This window comes from Elgaria multicarinata, chromosome 2 (genome assembly GCF_023053635.1).
Source record: "Elgaria multicarinata webbii isolate HBS135686 ecotype San Diego chromosome 2, rElgMul1.1.pri, whole genome shotgun sequence".
Taxonomy (NCBI): domain Eukaryota; kingdom Metazoa; phylum Chordata; class Lepidosauria; order Squamata; family Anguidae; genus Elgaria; species Elgaria multicarinata.
The window spans coordinates 167,229,519-167,253,369 of record NC_086172.1 but is presented as its reverse complement, the minus strand read 5'-3'; the positions used below and the strand labels follow the sequence as shown (position 1 = coordinate 167,253,369).

The window sequence follows — 23,851 nt, the reverse complement described above, 5'->3', positions numbered from 1 at the left end:
AGTATGACAATGGAACCAGTTACCTAGGGAGGTTATGGGCTCTCCCACCTTAGAGGCATTCAAGAGGCAGCTGGACAACCATCTGTCAGGTATGCTTTAGGGTGGATTCTTGCACTGAGCAGGGAGTTGGACTCGGTGGCCTTATAGGCCCCTTCCAACTCTACTATTCTATGATTCTATAAAGGATGGTAAACAGCCTGTTCACAACTATGGCCATTTGTGACAAGTGTAAGCAGGTCCCTCCACAATTTAAAAGTCTCTTGCTGCCTCAAAAGAGTCCACTTTTGGTGTAATCTAGGTAATCCTAATTCTGTCCCTCTTCTGATAGCCACACTAGTTGGGGATGAGGGGAGTTGCAGTCCAGCACACCTGGAGTGTACCTGTGATGACCTCCCCAATCCTCAGGCCTTCCAGCGTGCAGCAGAGGATGTGGATGAGGCTGTTTCTTCAGGTGTAGGACAGTCAGTGCCTTATTCAGGCTTCTCCTGGCTCTGTTATCATCCTCTGACTCAGAGGATGAGCCCCCAGCAGAACCTCCATCTACCTAGCCTTGCAGAAGTCTTAGACAACAAAATAAGGTGAGGGTTCTTTAACAATGCAGTCAGCTCCTCCAGACTACAAGGCCTCATCAGCCTACATAAGGCTTTAATTGGCTTTCTTTCCCTGCTGAGACAACATCTTCCTGTTGTCTAGCTAGTAGGACCCCTTTGGAACTATCCAAGGTCCTACTGTCTTCCTGCCTTGATTGTGCTACTAGCTTCATCTGTGAGCCTCAAGGGACCATAGAACAGGACAGCACCAGGTTGGGGGGGGAAATAACAGAAATGTAGCAGCCTTTGGCATTTAAAGATACGCATACACATGTAACCTCATGAGAGGAGGAAAGCGGTGAATACTGATGCAGCTTAGCCTTCATACCTGCTGAAGCCATTGCAGAAGGAAAGTCTATGGATTTTAAACCAATCTGCTTCCCCTTGATACCAACCCAAATATTTTAGATGCTCAATGATGGAGAGAAACCAAAGTTGGCTGTTTTCCATACCCTGATATGACTGATAACATGCTTCAGGTCATCAAGATAATATTCTTCGATAGTATGGGGCTTGCCTTCTACTTCAAACACATAGGCTGGATAAAGTCTGTTGCGAACTGGAATGGCAAAGTAGGTGGCGAACTCTTGACAGCTGATTGTCGCAGACATCAGAATCACCTATTGGAAGGAACAGCATACAGACACGCTTTAGAAGCCACACGTCGTGCCCATGTAACAGAACAGTGGGTGGAGGAATGACTGACAGCTGAGGCCAGGATGAAATAGTGGGGGGAGTTAAGTGTCAGTGGGAGAACATCGGTTAGAAGGAGGACGGGGAGTTAGGGAGAGGTCAGAAAAAGAGCTGAGTTAAGGCAGGGAGATAGAATGAGAGATGAATTAGGGGGCAGAGATAGTTAAGGGCGCAATCCTATGCACGTTTAGACAGAAAACGTCCTACAACTGGCTAAGGAATGCTGGGAGTTGTAGGACTTTTTTTGCATAAGATTGCACCAAAGTCAGTTAGTATGAAGAATCAGAGACAGGCCGTGAATGAGAAGGGCGAGAGAGAAGTTACTGAAAACAGAGACGTGGGGTCAGTTCAGACAACACGTTAGTCAACGCAGTGTGAAATCTCCGCACAACAGTTGAGTTTTTAGGGGATACTCATCACACAACATGTTCTAACTCCATCGTTGTGTGACTGTGGGCTCCCGTGGAGTTGAGTAAAAGGCAACATGACGTTTGATTGACAGTTCTTCCACCCCCTGTCCTCTCCCAGGCCTCCTGATGGTATCCCATCAGCCATTGCTGCCAAAAAAAAAACACACCAATCCCAATGGCTCTTGTAGAGTAGCGCTCACTCCTTTCACCACTCTTGCCAGAGAACTCTAAACGGGGAAAGTCCACTCAATGCAACAGGAAACTCCACGGAGCCCTCCACACAGCACACCAGTTGTGCAGGAACTCTCCTCTGCACAGCGCGGATATTCTGCGTGGAGTGTTTTCTAAAAAAAACTCCACCGAGGGATGAAGTTTTCCTTCCAGACAACACATTTCTCAACGTGGTGTAAAAACTCCACCGTGGAACCTTCAGAGTGGTGGCCCCTCTCCTATGGAATTCCCTGTCTCTGGAGGTCAGGCAGGCACCAACACTGTATTCTTTTCGGCACCTCCTGAAAATGTCATTGTTCCAGGAAGCCTTCCCTTGATGACCAGCCACGGTTCACTTTGCAATTTGCTTTTTTTAAAAAAAAACTATTTTAAAAAGTTTTTACTCTGTTTTTATTTTATTTTATCTTGTACACCGCTCTGAAATTTTGAAAGGGGAGCAGTATATAAATATTGTAAATAAATAAATAAACATTGGGGTGTGTGCAAAATTATGACTGCTTCTTGTTTACGGATGATTTTTTTCTGATTGAGCGTCAGCAGGCTGCTCTGAACTGTCATTTTGCTGGCACTGAGAGATCACTCTCATGTAAATGATCACCATAGTCAGGCCACAAAATACCTGTGTCTGTCTCCTGTATTAACCTGTGCCTAGACCAGCCTTCCCCAACCCAGTGTCTTCCAGATGCGTTGGACTACAACTCCCATCACATTTTCCTCCCTCTCTCTTAGTACTAGAACTCAATGGAGTGATCCAATGAAGCTGAGCACTGGGAGATTCAGGGCAGATTAAAAAAAGGACTCCTTTACACAGCACATAGTTAAACTATGGAATTTGCTACCACCAGATGTAGTGATGGCTACCAATTTGGATAGTTTTAAAAGATTCTTGCAATGAGCAGGGGGTTGGATTCCTGCAATGAGCAGGGAGTTGGACTCTATGGCCTTGTAGGCCCCTTCCAACTCTACTATTCGAACTCTCATATTCACAAGCTGAATATGAGCCAACAGTGCGATGTGGCTGCAAGAAAGGCAAATGCTATTTTGGGCTGCATTAATAGAAGTATAGCTTCCAAATCACGTGACGTACTGGTTCCTCTCTATTCGGCCCTGGTTAGGCCTCATCTAGAGTATTGCGTCCAGTTCTGGGCTCCACAATTCAAGAAGGACACAGACAAGCTGGAGCGTGTTCAGAGGAAGGCAACCAGGATGAACAGGGGTCTGGAAACAAAGCCCTATGAAGAGAGACTGAAAGAACTGGGCATGTTTAGCCTGGAGAAGAGAAGATTGAGGGGAGACATGATAGTACTCTTCAAATACTTAAAAGGTTGTCACACAGAGGAGGGCCAGGATCTCTTCTCGATCCTCCCAGAGTGCAGGACACGGAATAATGGGCTCAAGTTACAGGAAGCCAGATTCTGGATGGACATCAGGAAAAACTTCCTGACTGTTAGAGCAGTACGACAATGGAATCAGTTCCCTAGGGAGGTTGTGGGATCTCCCACACTAGAGGCCTTCAAGAGGCAGCTGGACAGCCATCTGTCAGGGATGCTTTAAGGTGGATTCCTGCATTGAGCAGGGGGTTGGACTTGATGGCCTTGTAGGCCCCTTCCAACTCTGCTATTCTATGATTCTATTCTATGATTCTATGAAAAGGTATTGGACAAATTCCTGGAGAAGAAGGCTATCAATGGCTACTAGTCCTGATGGGTACGTGCGACCTCCAGTACCAGAGGCCTATATACACCAGTTGCTAGGGAACATGGGCAGGATGGTGCAGTTTCATCATGTCCTGCTTGTGGGCAGCTAGTCGGCCACTGTGTGAACAGAATGCTGGACCAGATGGAGCCTTGGTCTGATCCAGCAGGGCTCTTCTTATGTCCTTATCACTCCCAGCCAGCCTGGCTGACCTAGACATAGCCAATCGAGTGTCAACTGCCTCCTGTTTCTCAGCTGAGAGGGAAGGTAATTTCATAGTTATTTATGCACAACATATCAAATTTCCCCATCCTCCCTGGCCCTTTTATCCTAACAACAAAAAATGTTGATGTCATATTTATGATTGCCATTCTCATAATGCACAGAGGGCCAGATCTGAAAAGACTGTCACTTCACCAGAGGCGCCTCTGTCCTGCCTGCGGCGATGTGCTGTGTAAAGAAGTCCTTCCTTTTATCTGCCCTGAATCTCCCACTGCTCAGCTTCATGGGATGACCCTTTCAGGTTCTGCTATTTTCCCAGTATCAATGCCATGGGAAACGGCACACACAGCCGTAAAGCACTTGCAGCCGAAACACTCCTTCCCCGACGTGTAGAGATCGCCCCAAGGCAATCCCAGCTGCGTCTCCTGGCTTTAAGAGGGCTGGATTCGGCTCTGATGCCCTTTTCAGCTGGGGAAAGGAGTGAAAGTTGGCAGCAGTCAGCAGTGGTGAAAGGAGCGAGCGAGCAAATGCCGGAGTCAATTATTTTAAAGACACCCAGACCTCCCAGGATACAAACAGTAATGCTGGATTCAGACTTCCTTTTTAAAAACATTGTCTAGTGGGGGAGGGGGGCGGCACCGGGTGAGTGACAATTTGGAATCTTTATAAATAGCTGCCAAATGATCAAAAGCTTTTCTATATTTATTGTACTCGATGGCCTGTTTAACACACTGGAAGCTGGCTTTCACCAAGTCAGACCATCAAGCTCAGGGGTGGGCAGATGGTCATGTTTTTTATTTACTTATATATTTATTTAAACCATTTATATACTGCGCCATATCTAAAAAAGATTCTGGAGTGGTGAACATAGGAATAAAACAGTAAAAAGAATTAAAAGATTCAAACAGCAAATTAAAATGGTTAAATTTAAAAACAGGGGCTGGAGGAGCTGGTCTGTTGAGGAAGGCTTTCTGGGAGAAAAATGGTTTTTCAGGAGGCGCTGGAAGCAGCCCAGTGCTGGCACTTGCCTGACCTCCAGGGACAGGGAGTTCCAAACAGAAGGGGCCACCACACTAAAGGCTCTTCCCCTGGTGGACTCCAATCAGGCTGTAGGTCCACGTGGAACCACCAGGAGCATGCCCTCCAACGACCTCAGTGACCAAGCAGGTTGGTAGGGGAGAAGGCGCTCTCTCAGGTATCCCGGTCCCAAGTTGTTTAGGGCTTTGTACACTAGTACCAAAACCTTAAACCTGGCCCAGTAGCTGATAGGCAGCCAGTACAATTCCCTCAGCAAAGGAGTTACATTCTGGAAAGGGGCAGCTCCTGACAACAGCCAAGCTGCTGCATTTTGCACTAGCTCCAGCTTCCGGAGCTGGTTTAAGGGCAGCCCCACATACAGCACATCGCAGGAATCCAGTCTTGAGATTACTAATGCCTGGATGACTATGGCCAAGCTATCCCTGTCCAGAAGAGGGAAAGACTTGGCTCTACTGGTAGATCTCTAAGTGATTTGCAGTAGACCGGCAAGGATTTCTGGCTCCCAATTGTTTAACAATGACGGCAAAAAAACGACCACCTCCACCCCCGATGGGCACGGAGCTCCTGAGGAGCTCCATGGCTCTTGCCCAGTTCCTGGCTCCTCGCGGTTACTTCAAGGGGTTGGACTGGGAACCACGATAAGCAGGACCAAGCCTGCGGAGTGGAAACTCCTAATCCCTGATCTATATATTGCAACTTTTGGCAAGTGTCCTTGGTGCGTGTGCAGTTTTCCCAACGATTCTTTCAGTGTGCCTCATTTGCTTCTGTATGCTCACTGCCAAGTTCTACTCTGCCCCTGCTGTGAGCCTGAAAGGCTGTTACAGCACGTGTCCCTCTCCTAATCGTTCAGAAAGACATCACAAGGGCTACTACCTTCAGCGTATTGGGCATTAGTTATTGCTGAATTATGGTAAGACGACATTGCTTTTTTTTCTTTCTTTCTTTTTTTTACAGAAGTCTCAACCGCTGGCAGTTCAAATTTACCTTCACAAATCGTGAATTAGTACGCAACAGTTTACGGACCACCAAGAGTAAGAAATCCATCTCTTCAGTACGCTCGTGCACCTAAAAATAACGAACAAATGACAAGACTCAGCACAAAATGAGTTTGCTTTAGAGATGTATTGGGCTCTGAAACTGGCATTCTTGATCTCTTAACCATGGTTAGAAGGTTGGGAGCATGCCATAGGCTCCCACACTTCCTTTACTCTCCTATCCAAATTTTCCACCCTGTCTTTTTTTCTTGATGCTTGCCATGGTGGAGAGTTAACATGAACCGTAATAGGACTCGAAAGAGAGAGTTTGCAACTATGCTTAGAGGCTGGTTTGCAACTCCTGGTTAAAAGATAAAACCATGGTAAACTGTCACACCAGGGCAGGTTTAATGCTGCACTATAGTTAGCTCTGCAAGGGAAAGGGGAGGACTCATGCCCAAGAAAGAAGAAAGGCCGTGGCAGCCTTCTGGTCTCTTAACCGTGGTCTGCACTGGGCCATTGAGTCAGGGAATGATCTGAAAGCGTGGAGATCTGCACTTGTGGCAGGAAAATAATCGCGTCCAATTTGTCACATGGACATTCAATCCATGGCCTAATCCACACCAAGCAGGATATTGCACTATGAAAGCGGTATATAAGAGGCAGGAGCCACACCAAGCAGGATTAAGCGGTATATGGTATGGGTCAATGGGCCCCAACAGTTGTCAGTGGACTTCAATACCTCTATAAAGCGGTTGTGTGGCTCCTACCTTTTATATACCGCTTTCATAGTGCAATATCCTGCTTAGTGTGGATTAGGCCATGGTGTAGATTAGGCCCAAGAAAGGAAAGCAGTTGTAGAATGAAAGAAGAGGTGACAGAAGTGATCACCTCTATGAGGGCAACCAGGATGAACAGGGGTCTGGAAACAAAGCCCTATGAAGAGAGACTGAAAGAACTGGGCATGTTTAGCCTGGAGAAGAGAAGATTGAGGGGAGACATGATAGCACTCTTCAAATACTTAAAAGGTTGTCACACAGAGGAAGGCCAGGATCTCTTCTCAATCCTCCCAGAGTGCAGGACACGGAATAACGGGCTCAAGTTAAAGGAAGCCAGATTCCAGCTGGACAACAGGAAAAACTTCCTGACTGTTAGAGCAGTACGACAATAGAATCAGTTCCCTAGGGAGGTTGTGGGCTCTCCCACACTAGAGACCTTCAAGAGGCAGCTGGACAACCATCTGTCAGGGATGCTTTAAGGTGGATTCCTGCACTGAGCAGGGGGTTGGACTCGATGGCCTTGTAGGCCCCTTCCAACTCTGCTATTTTATGATTCTATGAGCAGTAGGATGATCCCAATCAGGCCCTCTGGAGTTCCCCAGAAAGTCACACACCCTTTCCCCACCCACATTCCCCCACACATTGATCATTTGATGGTTTCGCAGCTTTGGTGAATTTTTTTCACTATTCTAAAAGGTTGAAATGCTACTCCTAAAGCTTACTTAACTGGCAGTAAATATACTGGTAACTTGGCCACACCTCTTTCGCCCATAGCCCCACCTACTCCTGGGATGTAGCCCCAAGGCCCTCTCCGAAATGGCATTCGGCCCTTGGCCTGAAAGAAGTTCAACACCCAGGCTGCTCCTGGGATTTCCATCTTTGTTATCACAGGAGAAGTGAGTTCCCATATTATCTCCTGGAGGGGGCAGGACCGGCTCAAGGTTTAAGGGAGTGCAGGGCAAAGTGGCCTCTTATGGACCTCTCTCCTCTCCTAGTGGGCACAGGAGTGGGTATAGCCACCACACTGCATTGCTCTGGGGCATCATGGAAAATGGCTGTGGCAGCTAGAGCCATGCTCCTTGGAATGCTGGATTCGGAATTTATTGTAAGCACCCCCACCACCCAGCAGGTATCTGAGGTGTGCCGTCACAGCTGCTCAAAGATGACAGGCCTTAGGAGGATGGTTGGAGAGAGATATGGCAGGTGAGGGGCCTCCTTCAGCCCGAGGGTCAAATTATCAGCATTTGTCAGCTAACAGCGAAGGTTTATGGCTGGTCTTATCAAGTGTGGAGGCCGAGCCAGAAAAAACTGCAGCTGGGATTCCTCAGCAGGCTGGGATGCCTGCAGAGTTGATCCGTTTATCCCAGAGTTGTCTCTAGGTCAACGGGATCCCCGGGTCAACCAGACTTTCCCTGGGATAATTGAAACCTGCGGCCGGTGTGGCCAGTGCTCCTGGGTCGTCTCTCCAAGTAGCAGGGCTCTTTAAATGGGCATGGAGCTGCACAGGATGACTCCATGCCCATTGGGGAGGGGAGCAATTTCGCCATCCCCAGGATGGCTGCCGGTGCTTTTGTTTAAAAGGATTTTTTATTTACTTCCTTTTTCGGAGGATTGGGGATGTGCAACTGGCTCCTCCTTCCAAAAAACAAAGCAAAAAACACGCCGTGCCGGACATCCCTCTTTCCTTCCAGGACGTCGTGCTGGCATACGGACGCTGGGGGAGGATCACGGAAGCCAGACAGCCCGAGATCCTCCCCCCCACGCCTGAGTCTCGAAAAGCCCGTAGGTATAGACATGTCCCTGGAGTCACAGAGTGGAGCTTCTAGATGAAGGCATGATGGAAATTTAATTTTTGGAGAAGCTCTCAAGAGCTGAATTCAAGCGATGAGCAGGGCAAAACAAGTGGAGCCAAAATTGCAAGATATACCAGTATATTGTAGCTTACAGCTCTTACTGCCAGCTACCTTAGAAAGGGTGTTTTAGGGAGAGATTGCACAAAAGCCAGGAAACAAAAAGCGATGGACATTTTACTCTTAACACATTTTTGCTCTTAATGTATGAACGTTTATTAATTTAATGCATGCCAAAATAATGTTGTCGTAGAATAGAACAACATGTATTGCATTAGTCCTTAGACCACAGCAGCACACAGCAGCTGAACAACGATTACGTGAGTTTACATAACCATGCAATAATCACCAATTAAAATTAGTCGTTAAAATTATTAAAGTTAAAACGTATTCTTAAAATAGCAAGCCGCTCCATGTGTTTGTATGCGCAGAACACTGTCGCCTGCTACAGAGGGGAGCTGAAGTCAAGGTATGGCCTACAGACCAATTATCGAGTGAGGACTCTTGGAAGGAAACTTACAGAAAAATACAGTAATCACTAGTTAAAATCAGTCATTAAAATTATTAAGGTCACAACATATTCCTAAAATAACAAGATTTACTTATAAAATACGTAACATTATAAACTCCTATCAGAATGCATTTCTCATATCTCAGAATCTCCCAGGCAATTCAGAGCAATGGAGTCTACATACTTCTCCCTATATTCAGCACCCTTTACTGAGAAAGAAGCAACCTTCAAACCACATAATGGCCCCGTTCAGACAACACGCTAAATCATGCTGCTTAACCACAAAATAGTTAATGGAATGCATAATGCATTCCGTTAACCATTTTGTGGTTAAACAGCATGGTTTAGCATGTTGTCTGAACCAGGTCATTGGCCCCGTTCAGAAGACGCTGTAAACCATGGCTTTAACCATGGTGGTTAAGCCAGAAAGTTGGGCCGTGTTCAGAAGACACCTTAAACCATGGCTTTAAACATGGTGAAGTTTTATTCACTGTGGTTAAAGCCGCGGCTTAAGTTGTCTTCTGAACACAGCCTGGCTTTCTGGCTTAACCACCATGGTTAAACCCATGGTTTAAGGTGTCTTCTGAATGGAGCCAATTCAATGTTGTCATGCAAACAGCATCAACTTAAATGTCAACGCAAATGTTTCCTATTAAAAAACAGTCTTACAACACAATCCTATACCTGTCCACCCAGAAGTACGCCCCATTGAGTTCAGTGGGTCTTACTGCTATGTATGTGGTTACAGGATCACAATCTCAGTGTGATCTTTTATTGTCTCCAAACTTACTTCATCTATGAAGATGTGGGTGAACTCCGAAAGGCTTTTGTTTCCAACTATTTTCTGAAGGAGAACTCCAGTGGTCACATAAATCAATCTCGTATCCTTCGATGCAACTTTTTCTAAACCAACCTGAAAACCATTGCCCCCCAAAAAACCAAATAAATCACATTTCATTTCAAAGAAGACACTGTGAAAACTATGCATTTGTGTGATATAATCAAGATATTCCAAAGTATGAAATAAGAACTTCGAATTTGGCCGAATAGTTCCCATACACAAGAGGGATGGATTTGTAAGGAAGCATATGCAGCAAGCTCATTTATCTAAATAGCCCCCTCGGTCCCCAGGAGCTGTTTTGGAACAGAAGTGTTCAAAAAAAGCATGCAACAAGAAATTAAATGATGGTGCCTTCTCCTAAAACTCATAAAATTGGCCCAGAAACACCACAAAACCATCACTCTGGTTTTAGAACTGATGTTATTTATATTTATGATGTTTTATTCTGACTGCTTTTGTACGTTGCTTTAGGTGCCAGTATTATAGATGTCCTTTAAAGCCCTACATGGTTTGGGTCCAGGCTACCTGCGGGATTGCCTTCTCCCGTACAATCCGCTCTGCACACTCAGGTCCTCTGGGAAGAATTTACTTCAGTCAGCAAAAACTAGATTGACAACTGTTACCCAGAGGACTTTCTCTTCTGCTGCTCCCAAACTGTGGAATGGCCTGCCGGAGGAGACACGTCAACTTAACAGTCTATTAGCATTTAAGAAAGCAATTAAGATGGATCTCTTCCGGCAGGCCTATCCAGTGGAATTTTAGGATGTTTTTAGAATGTTTTTAGGATGTTTTAACAACATATATTATGTTTTAATTCAGTTTTATGTATTTTGTATTTGCTGCTGTTCCCCGCCTCGATCAGAATGGAGAGGCGGGTAAGAAATATTATTATTATTATTATTATTATTATTATTATTATTATTATTCAACTGACAGAGCTAACTAATGCTGCTACATTGCTGACTGGAACATCTCACAGAGACCATATAACACCGGTCTTAAAGGAATTCCACTGGCTGCCAATTTGCTTCCGGCTGGAATTCATGGTGTTGGTAATAACGTTTAAAGCCTGGATCTCTCTCTCCCAAACAGATCAAAGACTTTTTTTATAACCCCTATGCTGCTGAGTTCGACCAAAGCTTCAGACCTAGGTCATAGCTAGACGGGGCTTTATCCTGGGATGATCCCAGGATTGTCCCTGTGAATCATCCCTCCCTTGCCCCGGGATCTCGCCCTCCACTTTGGCCCTGGTTTTTCCGCAGTCCCAGGCTGAGCCCGAGACCGCGGAATGTGTGGCCGGGCGCCGCAGGTTGACCCGGCTCTGCACAATTCCTCACGACGAGCCAGGAGCCCTGCTGCGCCCATCAGGGGTAGGTTGGGAGGAGCGGGGAGAAGTAATTTAAATTTTAAAAAATACTTACCATTTGCGCACGAGCGTTTGTGCACTGCTGCCCCTTTAAGTTTTGAAAAATTGGTGGGCCGTCACGCGTCACATGTAAACAGAGGTGGGATCTCGCGATAAACACAACGCGAGAACTTCTCTCCTCCATCGGGGGCTAACCGGTAGGTCTAGCTAAGGCCCTAGTCTCACTCCTGTACCTAGCTTTAGCGTCTAACCCTAAGAGAACTGCTTTCCAAAGCAGCCAGGTTTACGTCAGAAGTACCGTAATGATGTTATTTCTCCTAAGCCAAGCAGCTTTTTGCTTCTAATAATTAACCAACCCGCCTGTGGCAACCTTCTTTGCCCTATTTCCAAGAATACCTTCCAGGACTCAGTTAGCTCACAACACACACAGAACTAATCTACGAAACACAATACATTCTCATCAATTTCACACTCTACAATGCATATTCCGTTACAATGCGCCCTTCCAGTATCAGAGGCAGTATACAGTGGTGGCCAAAATTGTGGACACTTTTTGAAATTTTCATGTTTTGTAATATTTGCATGCTTATAGAAAATGTTCTGTTTCACGAAATTGAAATGTCTATATATCAATTGAAAGATCTGATTCACGTAATACAACAATCCTGCTTCTTTTCCTGGGTGTCCAATCAACTCTTTTCTTTGGTGCCATTTCTCTCTATATGATGCACGTACGTACACTTTTAATTTGAGAAACACTTAAAATATTCACATGAACTCCAATCGTGCTTCAGTTACGGAACAAACAGCAAAACTGACTTTCCCCAACTTGAAACATGATGTATCACAGCTACTGCCATGTGACTGGTCCCCAGAACAAGGACTGTGATTGGCCAATACGGTTTGCAATTCCAATCCGCTTCTTCACTCAATCACACCTGTGTTTGTTTTTAGACTAAAGTAAGCATAACTTTTTTTTGTACTGCAGCTATTTGCATTCTGTTTTTTTGTATTGAATTCAGCATTAAATTCTCTTTCAATTGATATATAAACATTTGAATTTCGTGGAATAGAACATTTTCTATAAGTATGCAAAGCTGCAAAACATGAAAATTTCAAAAAGTGTCCACAATTTTGTACACCAGTTGCTGGGGAATGCAACTGGCAGGGTACTTGTGGGTTTCCCATAGGAGCTGGTTGGCCACTGTGCAAACAACACACTGGGTTAGATGGACCAGTATGGACCAGGACTATGTTTGCTGCCTTAGTTTCCTTAAGGAGGAAAAAAGCAGGATGATAAGAAAGAAAGAAAGAAAGAAAGAAAGAAAGAAAGAAAGAAAGGAAGGAAGGAAGGAAGGAAGGAAGAAAGATCATGTGAATTTAACTTTGCGTGACACACTATAGTACCTGGTAGCCCACAAGTTCGCCCAGAGGCCATGACCGCTGCTTGCTAATCCACCTTGCAATGCTACTGGCACCGATTTTCCTAGGCTGAGTAACGACGATGTTGCAGTAGGTGGAGCGCTGCCCACAGTGATCCAAGACATACTGTGGAAGCTGAGTGCTTTTGCCGCTACCTGTAGATCCACGTACAATTACCACCGAGTTGCTTTCTATCAAGGACATTATCTGCATAAAAAAAGAATTTTGGGAGGAAATTCAAACTGCGTCATTTCAGAAGGACGATGGGACAACATTTTAAGTTCGCCGCTTTCAGTGATTATGTTCTCTCTTTAAAACCTAGCATAAAGCCTAGGTTGCCATGGGCAGCCCAACTCTTTGCAACCACTCAACTGGGACATCACCAAAGTATGGGTAACGATGGCAACATCCTCTTTACCCGAGAGAGGATGCAGTTGGCACACCGAGTGGAGTTGAGGAAAAGGACTGCGTGCCACTAACATGACTTGGGCATCCATAGTAAGGGCCAGAGGGGTGCACAACCTGTGACCCAGGGGCTGCATGGACCCCTGAGTCCTTACTTGCGGCCCCCAAAGGTTCACTGACCACCACCCCAGCCACCACTACTGAATTCCCCACCCCACAGGTCCTCTTTTCTCATTTGAATGAGATTTTCCTATGAGAATTGTTGGGTTAAGGAGTGAAGAGAACGCTCTCAACTTCCCTCCCCCAGCAACTCTCAAAGAGGTCACTCTTTCCCTGCTGCAACTAGGAGCAAGAAAAGAGCAATCTGTGTCAGGATTGCTGGGGTATGCGTGCATGCACAGGTGGCTCCCGACCCTTTAAGCCAGCATCACATGCGGCCCTCGCAGCTGAAAAGGCTGCGCACCCACGCTTAAGAGGAAGTTCAACCACCATCCACAACGGGACAAACACTAGCTCCAGAACCTAGTTGCTGTAAATCACAGGAGTTGCAAGATAAGCAGCGGCTAGAATCGTCAATGAACAGTCCAAGGTCGGTATGCCAAAAGTATCCGATGGGAGCCAAGGTAAACAGTACAGGTTTCAGGAACCGGAGTTGAGGTCTTTCCAGGGTCAGATATTGTCATGTCTAGCCCTGCTCCCCCTGGGTTGGAAGAAGGTGTTTCAGGTGATCAATCAGAATCAGACTCTGAAGCAAAGGAGTCGGCTGCCCTTGAAGCTGCTCCGGAAGCTGGAGCTAGTGCAGAATGCTGCAGCTCGGCTGTTGTCTGGAGCTGCCCCTTTCCAGCATGTAACTCCTCTGCTGAGGGAACTGCACTGGCTGTCTATTCGCTACCGGGCCAGGTTTAAGGTTCTTGTACTTGTGTACAAAGCCCTAAACAACTTGGGACCAGGATACCTGAGAGAGCGCCTTCTCCCCTACCAACCTGCCCGGTCAAGGAGGTCATCCGAGGGCCTGCTCCTGGTGGTTCCACCTAGATCCATCCTCCGATTGGAGTCCACCAGGGGAAGAGCCTTCAGCGTGGTGGCGCCCCTCCTGTGGAATTCCCTGCCTCTGGAGGTCAGGCAGGCTCCGACCTTGTACTCCTTTCGGCGCCTCCTGAAAACATCTTTATTCCAAGAAGCCTTTCTTTAACATGCAGCCTTGGATTTCTGATTTTTGCTTCTTTTTAAATTTTGTTTTAACTGTTTTATTCTGTTTTTATTTTCATTTTACCTTGTACACCGCTCCGAAATTTTTCAATGGGGAGCGGTATATAAATATTCTAAATAAATAAATAAATAATAAATATTCCAGCCTGTACCAGCGGGGGAGAAAGCTCTCATGAGCTCTTCACCACCTGGGAGTAAACCCTCTCCCGAGCTTATCTCGTCAAGGGCAAATAATACACAGTCAGTGGGAAGCCAACATTCTTCCGAAGGAGAGAGCGCGGATAGGCTGGCCGATCCTAGAGTATGCTGCAGACTAAAACAGGCGGAGCTAAAGGAAGGCGAGAAAAAGTCAGCCCAGCTCACATCCCGTCAGAAGCTGCCTCAGAACTAGTCTCTCTGAAGTTAATGCGACTTGGGAAATGGCCTTCCATTCTTCTTGAAAGGACAAATGTCTCGCTTAGTTTGAATAGCTCCTAGAGATTAGGGGGAAGTTCCTAGAGATTAGACTCTTTTCAGGCGGGAAGAAATGTTTATTGCTTGAATAAAGCTTTGTGGATTACTTAGCAGGCCTCGTTATTGTCTCCCAAGAAGGTGGAAGGTTTTGAGAAACACAACAGATATCTCCCAAACAAAGTCAAGGGGCCAGCAGGTAAGTGACTGGAACAAAGCTCCAAACAAGACAATTGCTTCCAGCAAACCCCCAGCATCTAAAGCTTTCCTTATATTGTGCTGCTGATGCCTGAATGCGGCCATGTGCGTTGCAGCTAGCTCCTGTGAAGGGCTCCTCCCCAAACATTCTCAGGCTCAGCTGTTCTCTATCACAAACAGAGGCACAACACTAGTAGAGATGTGTGAATACACAGGAACACCTGAGAGAGAGAGAATGCACAACACGCTGAAAAGGCCAGGGCAGAAAGTTATTTCTGCATTACAAAACAAAACCCCTTTTTAAAAAGCTGTTAACTACCATTTATACCCAGAACAAAAACAAAAAAACAATCAGGCAAAAGCTGTGGGGATGATGGGTGGTAGGGAGAAAGACAATGCCGTGAAGTTTCACAAAGCCAAGATTTAAAAACAGACAGCAAAACTACCATTTACCTCTTCTTTGTATCTTGATATGGGCAAATCAGAGTATTTGTAGTTACCAAGAGGTATCTGAGTCACGGGACTAGATTCAGGGCAAGAGGGTTGAGGTCCTGGAAACAAAGCCAAAAAGATCAGGAAGTACAAGTTAATCAAGTGTTGCTTTCGGAGTCAACAGAATCCAAAGATTCAACAGACCAATGATTTCTGACTCGCAATTATTTAACAAAGCAACAAATCATGCTGCCGACGCAAAGAAAACTTTGTTAGGAAAGGTTGCCCTATGGCATCTTGCACTTCCTATGAAGCACTTGAAATTGTCCATTTTAGGGGAGTACACACTCTGGAGGAGTTCAAAAGCACGAAGCACTTTTTTTTTGTTCAGATATGCCCAGATGACAGGTGTTGTTTTGATCATTTGTCTTCCTGGGCTTCATATCTGGGAGGCAGGGTTGTGCACTGCCTCGGGCCCTTTGCGGCCGCAGTAGTTTGCGGCCATAGATATACAAAAACCAGAGCCCCCACGATATCTTGAAATCATGGCCTGGCTCTCAGGAGGACGTTGAGTTTCAGGGTAAGTGCTGGCACCAGCGGCTCTGGGTTGGGAGGGGGTGGCAAGGGTCCAACGGTCTCCTGGACAGCCTTGCAGCCGGCACCCAGGAACCCACAAGGCAAATCTCACGGCTGTTTCAGAGTGTCATGTCTAACCCTACTCCCAAACATTTTGGGAGAAGATGTTTCAGGTAATCAATCAGAATCAGATTCAGAACCAAAAGATGCAGCGCCAGACATCAGCCAGCCTGTACCAGTGGGGGAGGAAGCTCTCTCCAGAGCTTATCTCCTCAAGGCCAAATCCTACACACTCAGTGGGAAGTGAGCCTTCTTCCATAGGTGAGCATCCCGACAAGCTAGCTGACGCTAGGGACCACCGGAAGCTCAAACGCACGGGGCGGAAGGAAGGCATGAGAAAGTCAGTGAGATTACGCCAGAACCTGCTTCCGTACCAGGCGCTCTGAAGTTATGGGCATTTGAGAAGTGGCTTCTTATTCTTCTTGAACGGACAACTGTCTTGCTTAGTTTGCATAGTTTTGCCTAGGGGGACATTTCCAAGAGGTTAGACTCTATTCAGGTAGAAGAGACCTTTGTTGTTTAATAAAAGCTGTGTGGATTACTTAGCAAGCCTCGTCATTTGCCTCCCATCGAAAGCAGGAGTGTTCTGAGAAACACGACACAGAGGCTCCAAAACAGCCTCTGAGGCGAGTCGGGGGTGGGGGGACCGTGCACAGCCCTACTGGGAGGTTCACACTCCCACATCTGCAACATGGGACCTTCCAGTTATGCTACCCATAATCCCCAGCCACCATGGACATTGCTGGAAATTATGGAGCTGTAGTCCAACGTAGCTGGAGAGCACCAGGTTGGGGAAGGATGGTATAGCATCTCTTGGCTTACTTAAACGGACTGTGTTGCCTGGGTATTTTCCTAAAATGATTCTCTTACCACCAAAGCAACTTACTCCCCACCCCTTGTTTCTACAAAGCATTTTGCTTAGTCCTGTTTAAGGCATGCTATAAATAATCTGGATCCAATTCTATTCCATACATCTTTTATCCCTCATAGATGCATGTAATATTATTCCTTAAACCCCATGCTTTGAATCGGGGTTTAATTGGATTTCCACGTATTTGCTGAACTTACATTATTCATAGTTTCCTGAAGGATCTGGTTTTTCTGGTGGCAAATCTGGATATATATTTTTGCAAGCAAGCGTGCACAGACGCGCGCGCACACCCACACACGCATATACCCTTTGCCCTTGCTGATATAGAGCTTCAATTGTTGCAGAACACAAATAGGATTTGACAGCTGAAGCAGCAGCAGATTTTGCCAGATATTTTTTACAGCACCTCTCACAAGTGTATTTCTCTAAACAAAGTTAGAGACAATGACTGGGTTCACACAACATGCTAACCCGTGATGGTTTATTTTTTGTAACATCCCATGATGGGTTAACGTGTTGTCTGTGGGATGTCCCTACCCTCCACAGTGGGCTATTTCCCCCATGTAAGCTACACTTAGAACCCACGGTCTGCAGTAAGTGTTATTTTAGATATGGGGGGTTAGCGTGCTGTCTACTGTGCTAGCATGGGTTATGGAGATTGCCTACAGAGCAGTTCGGCAAGAACAGCCAAAAACGTTGCCGTCACTCTGCTCCTCTCAAGCGATCTCTATCTGTGCCACAAAGGAAGCTGGGATACCTGCCTGGCTAGGCAGAAAGACTACAGGATGAGGAGGGCCAAGGGAGGGTGAAATAAACTACTCTGTGTAGCTTATTTGCCTGATCCTCTCACAGGGACACAGTAGGTTGTTTGCATAACCCAGCGTAGCTTGCCACCCACCATGGGTTAGATACATGCGAACCCAGCCATAAAGACCACTTCATTTACCAGACTTTCCCAAATTGGTGCTGTCCGGATGCGTTTGACTACAAAACCCAGCACCCACAGCCAGCACACCCATGTGGGCTGGGGTTGGTGGGAATGGTTGTCCAACATGCTGGGAACTGGGTTGGGTTAGGAAAAGATGATTCAGACTTTGTACCCCTCAGGGCTTAGGCCATCAGTTGTAAGAAAAGGCTATAGCTCACCCTGACCTCTTGGATTAAAGACCCAATCCATATAGAAAAAAAACAGGAAAGAACTGAAGGGTTATAATGTTTTATTTTGTTTTGAAAAAGGACCATGTAAGTTTGGGCTGCAATATTTATTTGATTAGGGCTGCAATATAAGAGGCAGGAGCCACACTAAGTGCACTGCAGGATCTACACTACTGCTTCATGGTGGTACTGAAGTGCACTGACAACTGTTGGGGCCTGTGATACATCTACACCAAGCAGGATATAACACCATGAAAGTGGTATGAAAGCGGTATGTGCCACAGTTGTGGTTCCTGCCTTTTATATACCGCTTTCGTACCACTTTTATAGTGGAATATCCTGCTTGGTGTAGATGCACCCTAAATATGTTTCACTCTGGCTTGGTTGTGCCCCTAATGAGTATTAACATCCCCCTTTATTTAACAAGACCAGGACTCTTCTAAAAGTATTCTTGGGGAAAGCTCATGCCCATCATGGCATTCTGTTATAACACAACAATGCTGACCGGCTACCCACCCATCCACCCTCCGGAAAATTCAAATATGTCAGTATGGAAACATCAGCAGCTCTACATGATTTGACCAATGCTAGAAGAGATTTCAAGCTGCCGGGAGAAAATGTTTCTGGCAGCGTTGGAAAAATCCCAGCAGCTTTGTTACGAGGTGCTTAGAAGTTTGTCGGTGACACCTAGAAACGCAGTTCTTTAGAAAAAGAAAAGAAAAACGAATTCGGAGTAGGACTGATAGCAAAAAAAATTGGCATTGTCTCTTATAAGCACAATGTTGGCATCTAGAAATTTAACGTATTTTTTTCCCAACCTGACATCTGGTTAAAGCCATGTTTGGAAAGATAACACAATTTTGCCCACAGCTTCTTCTCAAATCGTTTCATGGAACACATTACATTCTCCACATAAAATCTTCCTGCATCACATCCATTAAAACACAGCACAACCCTCACAGTCCTCTATAAACAAGACACAGCAAAGCGGATGCCATAATACGCACGTGGCTACCAGAAGTAGGGCCTTCTCTGCTGTGGCACCACAGCTCTGGAATGAGCTCCCTGGAGAGGTTCGCCTGGCACATATGCTGTATTCTTTTCAACACCAGGTGAAGGAGTTTTTTTATTTTCTCAGTATTTTAAGATTTTGCCATCTTAACGTTTAACTCTGCTGTTTTAACCTATATTTTAAATCTCTGCATTGCTGCTTGGTTTTACTCTGGTTTTATTCTGGTTGTACTTTTATATTTTGTTTTTATATTGTGTTGTTGTTGTTGTTGTTACTATTATTATATTTATTTGTATCCTGCTTTTTGCCCAATACTGGGCCTCAAGGCAGCCTTACAAAGTTTAAAACATACATTGGAAAAAAAACATTTAAAATACACAACAAAATTATAAGTTATTAACATAGATGGGGGGCCAGATTATTCTCCAAAGGTCTGCTGGAGCAAACAAGTTTTAGCCTGCTTCCGAAACCCCATCAAGGAGGGAGCCAGTCTAGCTTCCCCGGGAAGAGAGTTCCAAAGCACTGGAGCAGCCACCGAGAAGGCCCTCTCCCAAGTTCCTACCAAGAGCGCCTGTGAAGATGGTGGGACTGAAAGAAGGGCTTCTCCAGAAGATCTCAAAGCACAGGCAGGCTCATAAGGGAGAATACGGTCTTTCAAATAACCTGGACCCGAGCCATATAGAGCTTTATAGGTCATAACCAGCACTTTGAATTGTGCCCAGAAACAGACTGGAAGCCAGTGGAGCTGTTTTAACAGGGGAGTTGTATGCTCCCTGTAACCAGCCCCAGGGCTTTAAGTTCACGGTTTTAATTTTTGTGAACCACCCAGAGAGCTTCGACTATTGGGTAGTATAGAAATGTAATAAAATAAATATATAAACTGCAAGTACTCATATTGTTAGAATGAGCTTCCCTTTTCCCTGGTGTTTCCCCCACCTAGGGAGATCCATCAAGCCAATGTCTTGCTTTAAGAACCTAAAAAGAGCTGTACTGGACCAGGCCAAAGGCTTATCTAATCAATCATTCTGTTTGGGGAGGGGCTGTGGCTCAGTGGTAGAGCAGCTGCTTTGCATGCAGAAGGGCCCAGGTTCAATCACCGGCCTCCCCAGGTATGGCAGGAAAAACATGTGCCAGAAACCATGGGGAGCTATTGCTAGTCAGTGTTGACAATACTGGGCTAGATGGACCAAGGATCTGACTCTGTATAAGGCAGCTTCCTACGTTCACACAGTTTCAAGCCAAGATGCTTAGGGGAAGATCGCAAGCAGGACATGAGGGCAACAGCACCCTCCCACTGCTGTTCCCCAGCAACTGGCACTCAGAGGCATACTGTCCCAGACACGAAAGGTATCACCATGACTTTCTCAAAATACTAGAACCCAGTGGGGTCATCCCATGAAGCTTGAGGAGAGACATGATAGCACTCTTCAAATACTTGAAAGGCTGTCACACAGAGGAGGGCCAGGATCTCTTCTTGATCCTCCCAGAGTACAAGACAAGGAATAATGGGCTCAAGTTACAGGAAGCCAGATTCCAGCTGGACATCAGGAAAAACTTCCTGACTGTAAGAGCAGTACGACAATGGAACCAGTTGCCTAGGGAGGCTGTGGGCTCTCCCACACTAGAGGCCTTCAAGAGGCAGCTGGACAACCATCTGTCAGGTATGCTTTAAGGTGGATTCCTGCGTTGAGCAGGGGGTTGGACTCGATGGCCTTATAGGCCCCTTCCAACTCTACTATTCTATGATTGGTTGGAGGTTCAGGACTGATAAAAGGAAGGACTTCCTTCACACAGCACATAGTTAAACTATGGAATTCACTACCACAAGATGTAGTGTTGGTCACCAATTAGGATGGCTTTAAAAGGGGGTTGGATAAATTTCTGGAGGAGAAGGCTATCAATGGCTACTAGCCATGATGGTTATGTGCTACCTCCAGTATCCAAGGAAGTAAGCCTGTGTGCACCAGTTGCTGGGGAACGTGGATGGGAGGGTACTATTGCACCTGCTTTGTTGGTCTCTGGTCGACAGCTGGTTGACCACTGTGTGAACAGAGTGCTGGACTAGATGGACCCCCGTCTGATCCAGTATGGCACTTCTCATGTTCTTATGATTAGTGGTCCATTGACAGTCTTATCCACCATGATTTTGTCTAATCACATTTCAAGCTGTCCAAGTTGGCGGCCATCACTTCATTTTGTGTAGCAAATTCCCTAGGATAACTATGTGCTGTGTGGTGGAGAACTACTTCCTTCAATGCGTCTTGAATCTCCCACCATTCAGCTCCACTGGTTGACCCCTGGTTCTAATGTTACGCGCGAGTGAGGAAAACATCTCTCTATCCACCTTCTCCACAATATGCATAGTTTGATACACCTCTATCATGTTCCCAAGATGCTGTGTCCCCTGGTAAGTACCTAATCTCTTCTTCTCTGCCCAAGCCAAGCCATTGAGATCAGTTCAGGGCGTGATCAATAGGGCTCCTATGGATTTGGACTGCTCCCATCACCCTCAAAAGTGCTGCATTCCGTCCCTCGCCCCAAAGAAAGCCATACTATTGCCACCAGTTGACCTCTGCTGTTGAGATTAAGGGCAGATCAGAGAGAAGGATCCTATAGCATGGGTTTTTCAGCATGGGAAACCACACACACACACACACACACACACACACACACACACACACACACACACACACACACACACACACAGGCTAACTATCCCTTCAAATGCAGGACTTTAATCCAACCTTTACCAAATGCAACATTTCACAATCCAGTCTTACGATCTACGCATGATTGCACAGGTCTTTCTATAGTTAAGGAGAAAGAAAAGAAGTGGGTTTTGTTTTTGTTTTTTACCTGGTTCACCAGGAGGCCAACTGTTGTCTGATGCATCAAGTTCTTCTGCCTCCAGTTGTCTGTATCTTTCAACATATTCAACTCCAGAACTCTGTTGAATAGGTACCCTGGGGGAGACAAAATGCAATCCAACTCTTATTCTATGAACTTAAAAAAAACAACCCACCGATCATCAAGAACCTCCACAAATATAATTCTAAAGAAGACATGCAAGTTTGTTTATTCTGCTTCCGCCACCCCATCCTGCCTCACAAATGTCATGTTTCCTGAACGACGTGATGTTCAAGATCCCAAACACACTAGAAAAAGCCCCAAAGCAACAGGAATGTTATCTTTCACTGGGACCAACTCAAAAGTCTCAAAGTAGAAAGGAAGTACTCTAGAGCTATTTACAAAGAACACACCACATCACAATGGGATAAAAATTGAAGAGCCTTCAGTGTAGTGGCCCCCTTCCAATGGAACTCCCTGCCTTTGGAGGTCAGGCAGGCACGGACATTGTGCCATTTCCAGTGTCTCCTGAAAACATCTTTATTTCAGGAAGCCTTCCTTGACTGACTAGTCATGGTTTTATCAGAATACTGTTTCTTTCCCCCCAAACAAGTAATAATTTTAACATGGCGTTTTACTCTTTTATCCTATTTTGTAACTTTTATTGTTTACCACTCCAGAATCAGTCTAGATGTGGGGCAGTATATAAATGTTGTAAATAAACAAATAAAATAAAAAATGCATTACAGCCCACATGAATAGGAATCTGAAGTCCATCAACCTTGCCCAGTTTGGGATTAAGGGCTCCTCTAAACAAGCGATTTATTGCACAGTCGCGATTGGCCATTCACAAAAGTTTGCAGGTCTTTTAAATGACGTTGTGATCAACCACATCTCCTGTTGCATCTGTTGGAAACTCCGTCATGAAAAGAACTTTTAAAGTGGTAACATCTGAAAAAAGCGGGATCTTCCACCACTTGATGGTGCTGTCTCAATGGAACTGAATGGAGTAGCAGTATTCAGTTCAAACTACAGGGTCGTCCCTCTCCATCCGTGTAATCAAGCCCATAACAATTGTGCCATAAAGCAGGAAGCACAAACGTCCTAGGTAAGCAATGTGATTTCCCCTTAAAGATGCCCAAAGTCTTGCCTTCACTGTGATGTTTCCTTAGAATCGTTCAATTCCCTGGTCTACTCTTTCATCTCCAAAAAGAAACCACAACGCCAATATTATTCAAACGAATTGTGGGGCAGCTCCCTAGCCGAACCAAGCAAAGAATTTATTTCTACACTTTACTGCACTCAAAGCAGCTCACAATTTAAAAATCACATGGAACAAGACTTGCAAACAAAAAAGTCCATTCTTAAAATTGCAGCATTTAAAACCATGATAATAGAGGCATTATACAACATACCACCATGAGTTCTTAATGTGCAAACATAGTAAGATTGAGGAAAGAGGACAGCTTGGACAATGGGATATTCCACTGGCATAAATGATGAGGAAAGGTGTCACAACAATGGGAGGTAAAGGAAGATGGAGTGGAGGTGAGGACTGGACGGGCTCACTGGACCTCACATGGTCCAGGACCACCCACTGAGGAGTAAAATGGCAGCGTGAAGTGACTGCCTCAGGCTGCTGAATTTTAAAGTCAAGAAAGGGCAGCAAATTTATATTTAAGCTATTATTATTAACGCTGTTTCTGCCAAAAGAGGAGTTTGTGGGGTTTCTCTGCCTCAGGTTCCAAGCGAGGGAGATGGGAGCAGGCAGAGACCATCAGAGCCTGCTTCAGTTGGAACCCCCCCATACAGGGCGAACTGTCATCTTGACCCTGTGGGGAAGAAGGAGCAGTTAGTCTGCCCCTCCATTGGGAGATGAGAAGGCGGAGCATGGCCTTCCCATCAGCCTGAACAGTCTCAATTTCTTTTTATTTTCTCCATCTTCCCTCCCCATCCCCTTTTCCTTGTGTGTCATGTCTTTTTTAGAATGTAAGCCTGAGGGCAGGGACTGTCT

The 23,851-nt window shown here is 45.6% G+C and overlaps 1 protein-coding gene across 1 annotated transcript in view; it reads right to left on the bottom strand.

The window, feature by feature from the left end:
- TDRD9 (tudor domain containing 9) overlaps positions 1-23,851 on the bottom strand; it is a 120,145-nt gene that overhangs the window by 72,614 nt on the left and 23,680 nt on the right. Inside the window, exons 2-8 of the mRNA XM_063118493.1 lie at positions 21,847-21,953; positions 15,338-15,435; positions 12,608-12,829; positions 9,784-9,906; positions 5,864-5,944; positions 1,054-1,210; positions 638-657 (exon numbers count right to left, since the gene is read on the bottom strand). Coding sequence (XP_062974563.1) covers positions 638-657; positions 1,054-1,210; positions 5,864-5,944; positions 9,784-9,906; positions 12,608-12,829; positions 15,338-15,435; positions 21,847-21,953 — 808 coding nt within the window. The remainder of the gene's footprint in view (positions 1-637; positions 658-1,053; positions 1,211-5,863; positions 5,945-9,783; positions 9,907-12,607; positions 12,830-15,337; positions 15,436-21,846; positions 21,954-23,851) is intronic.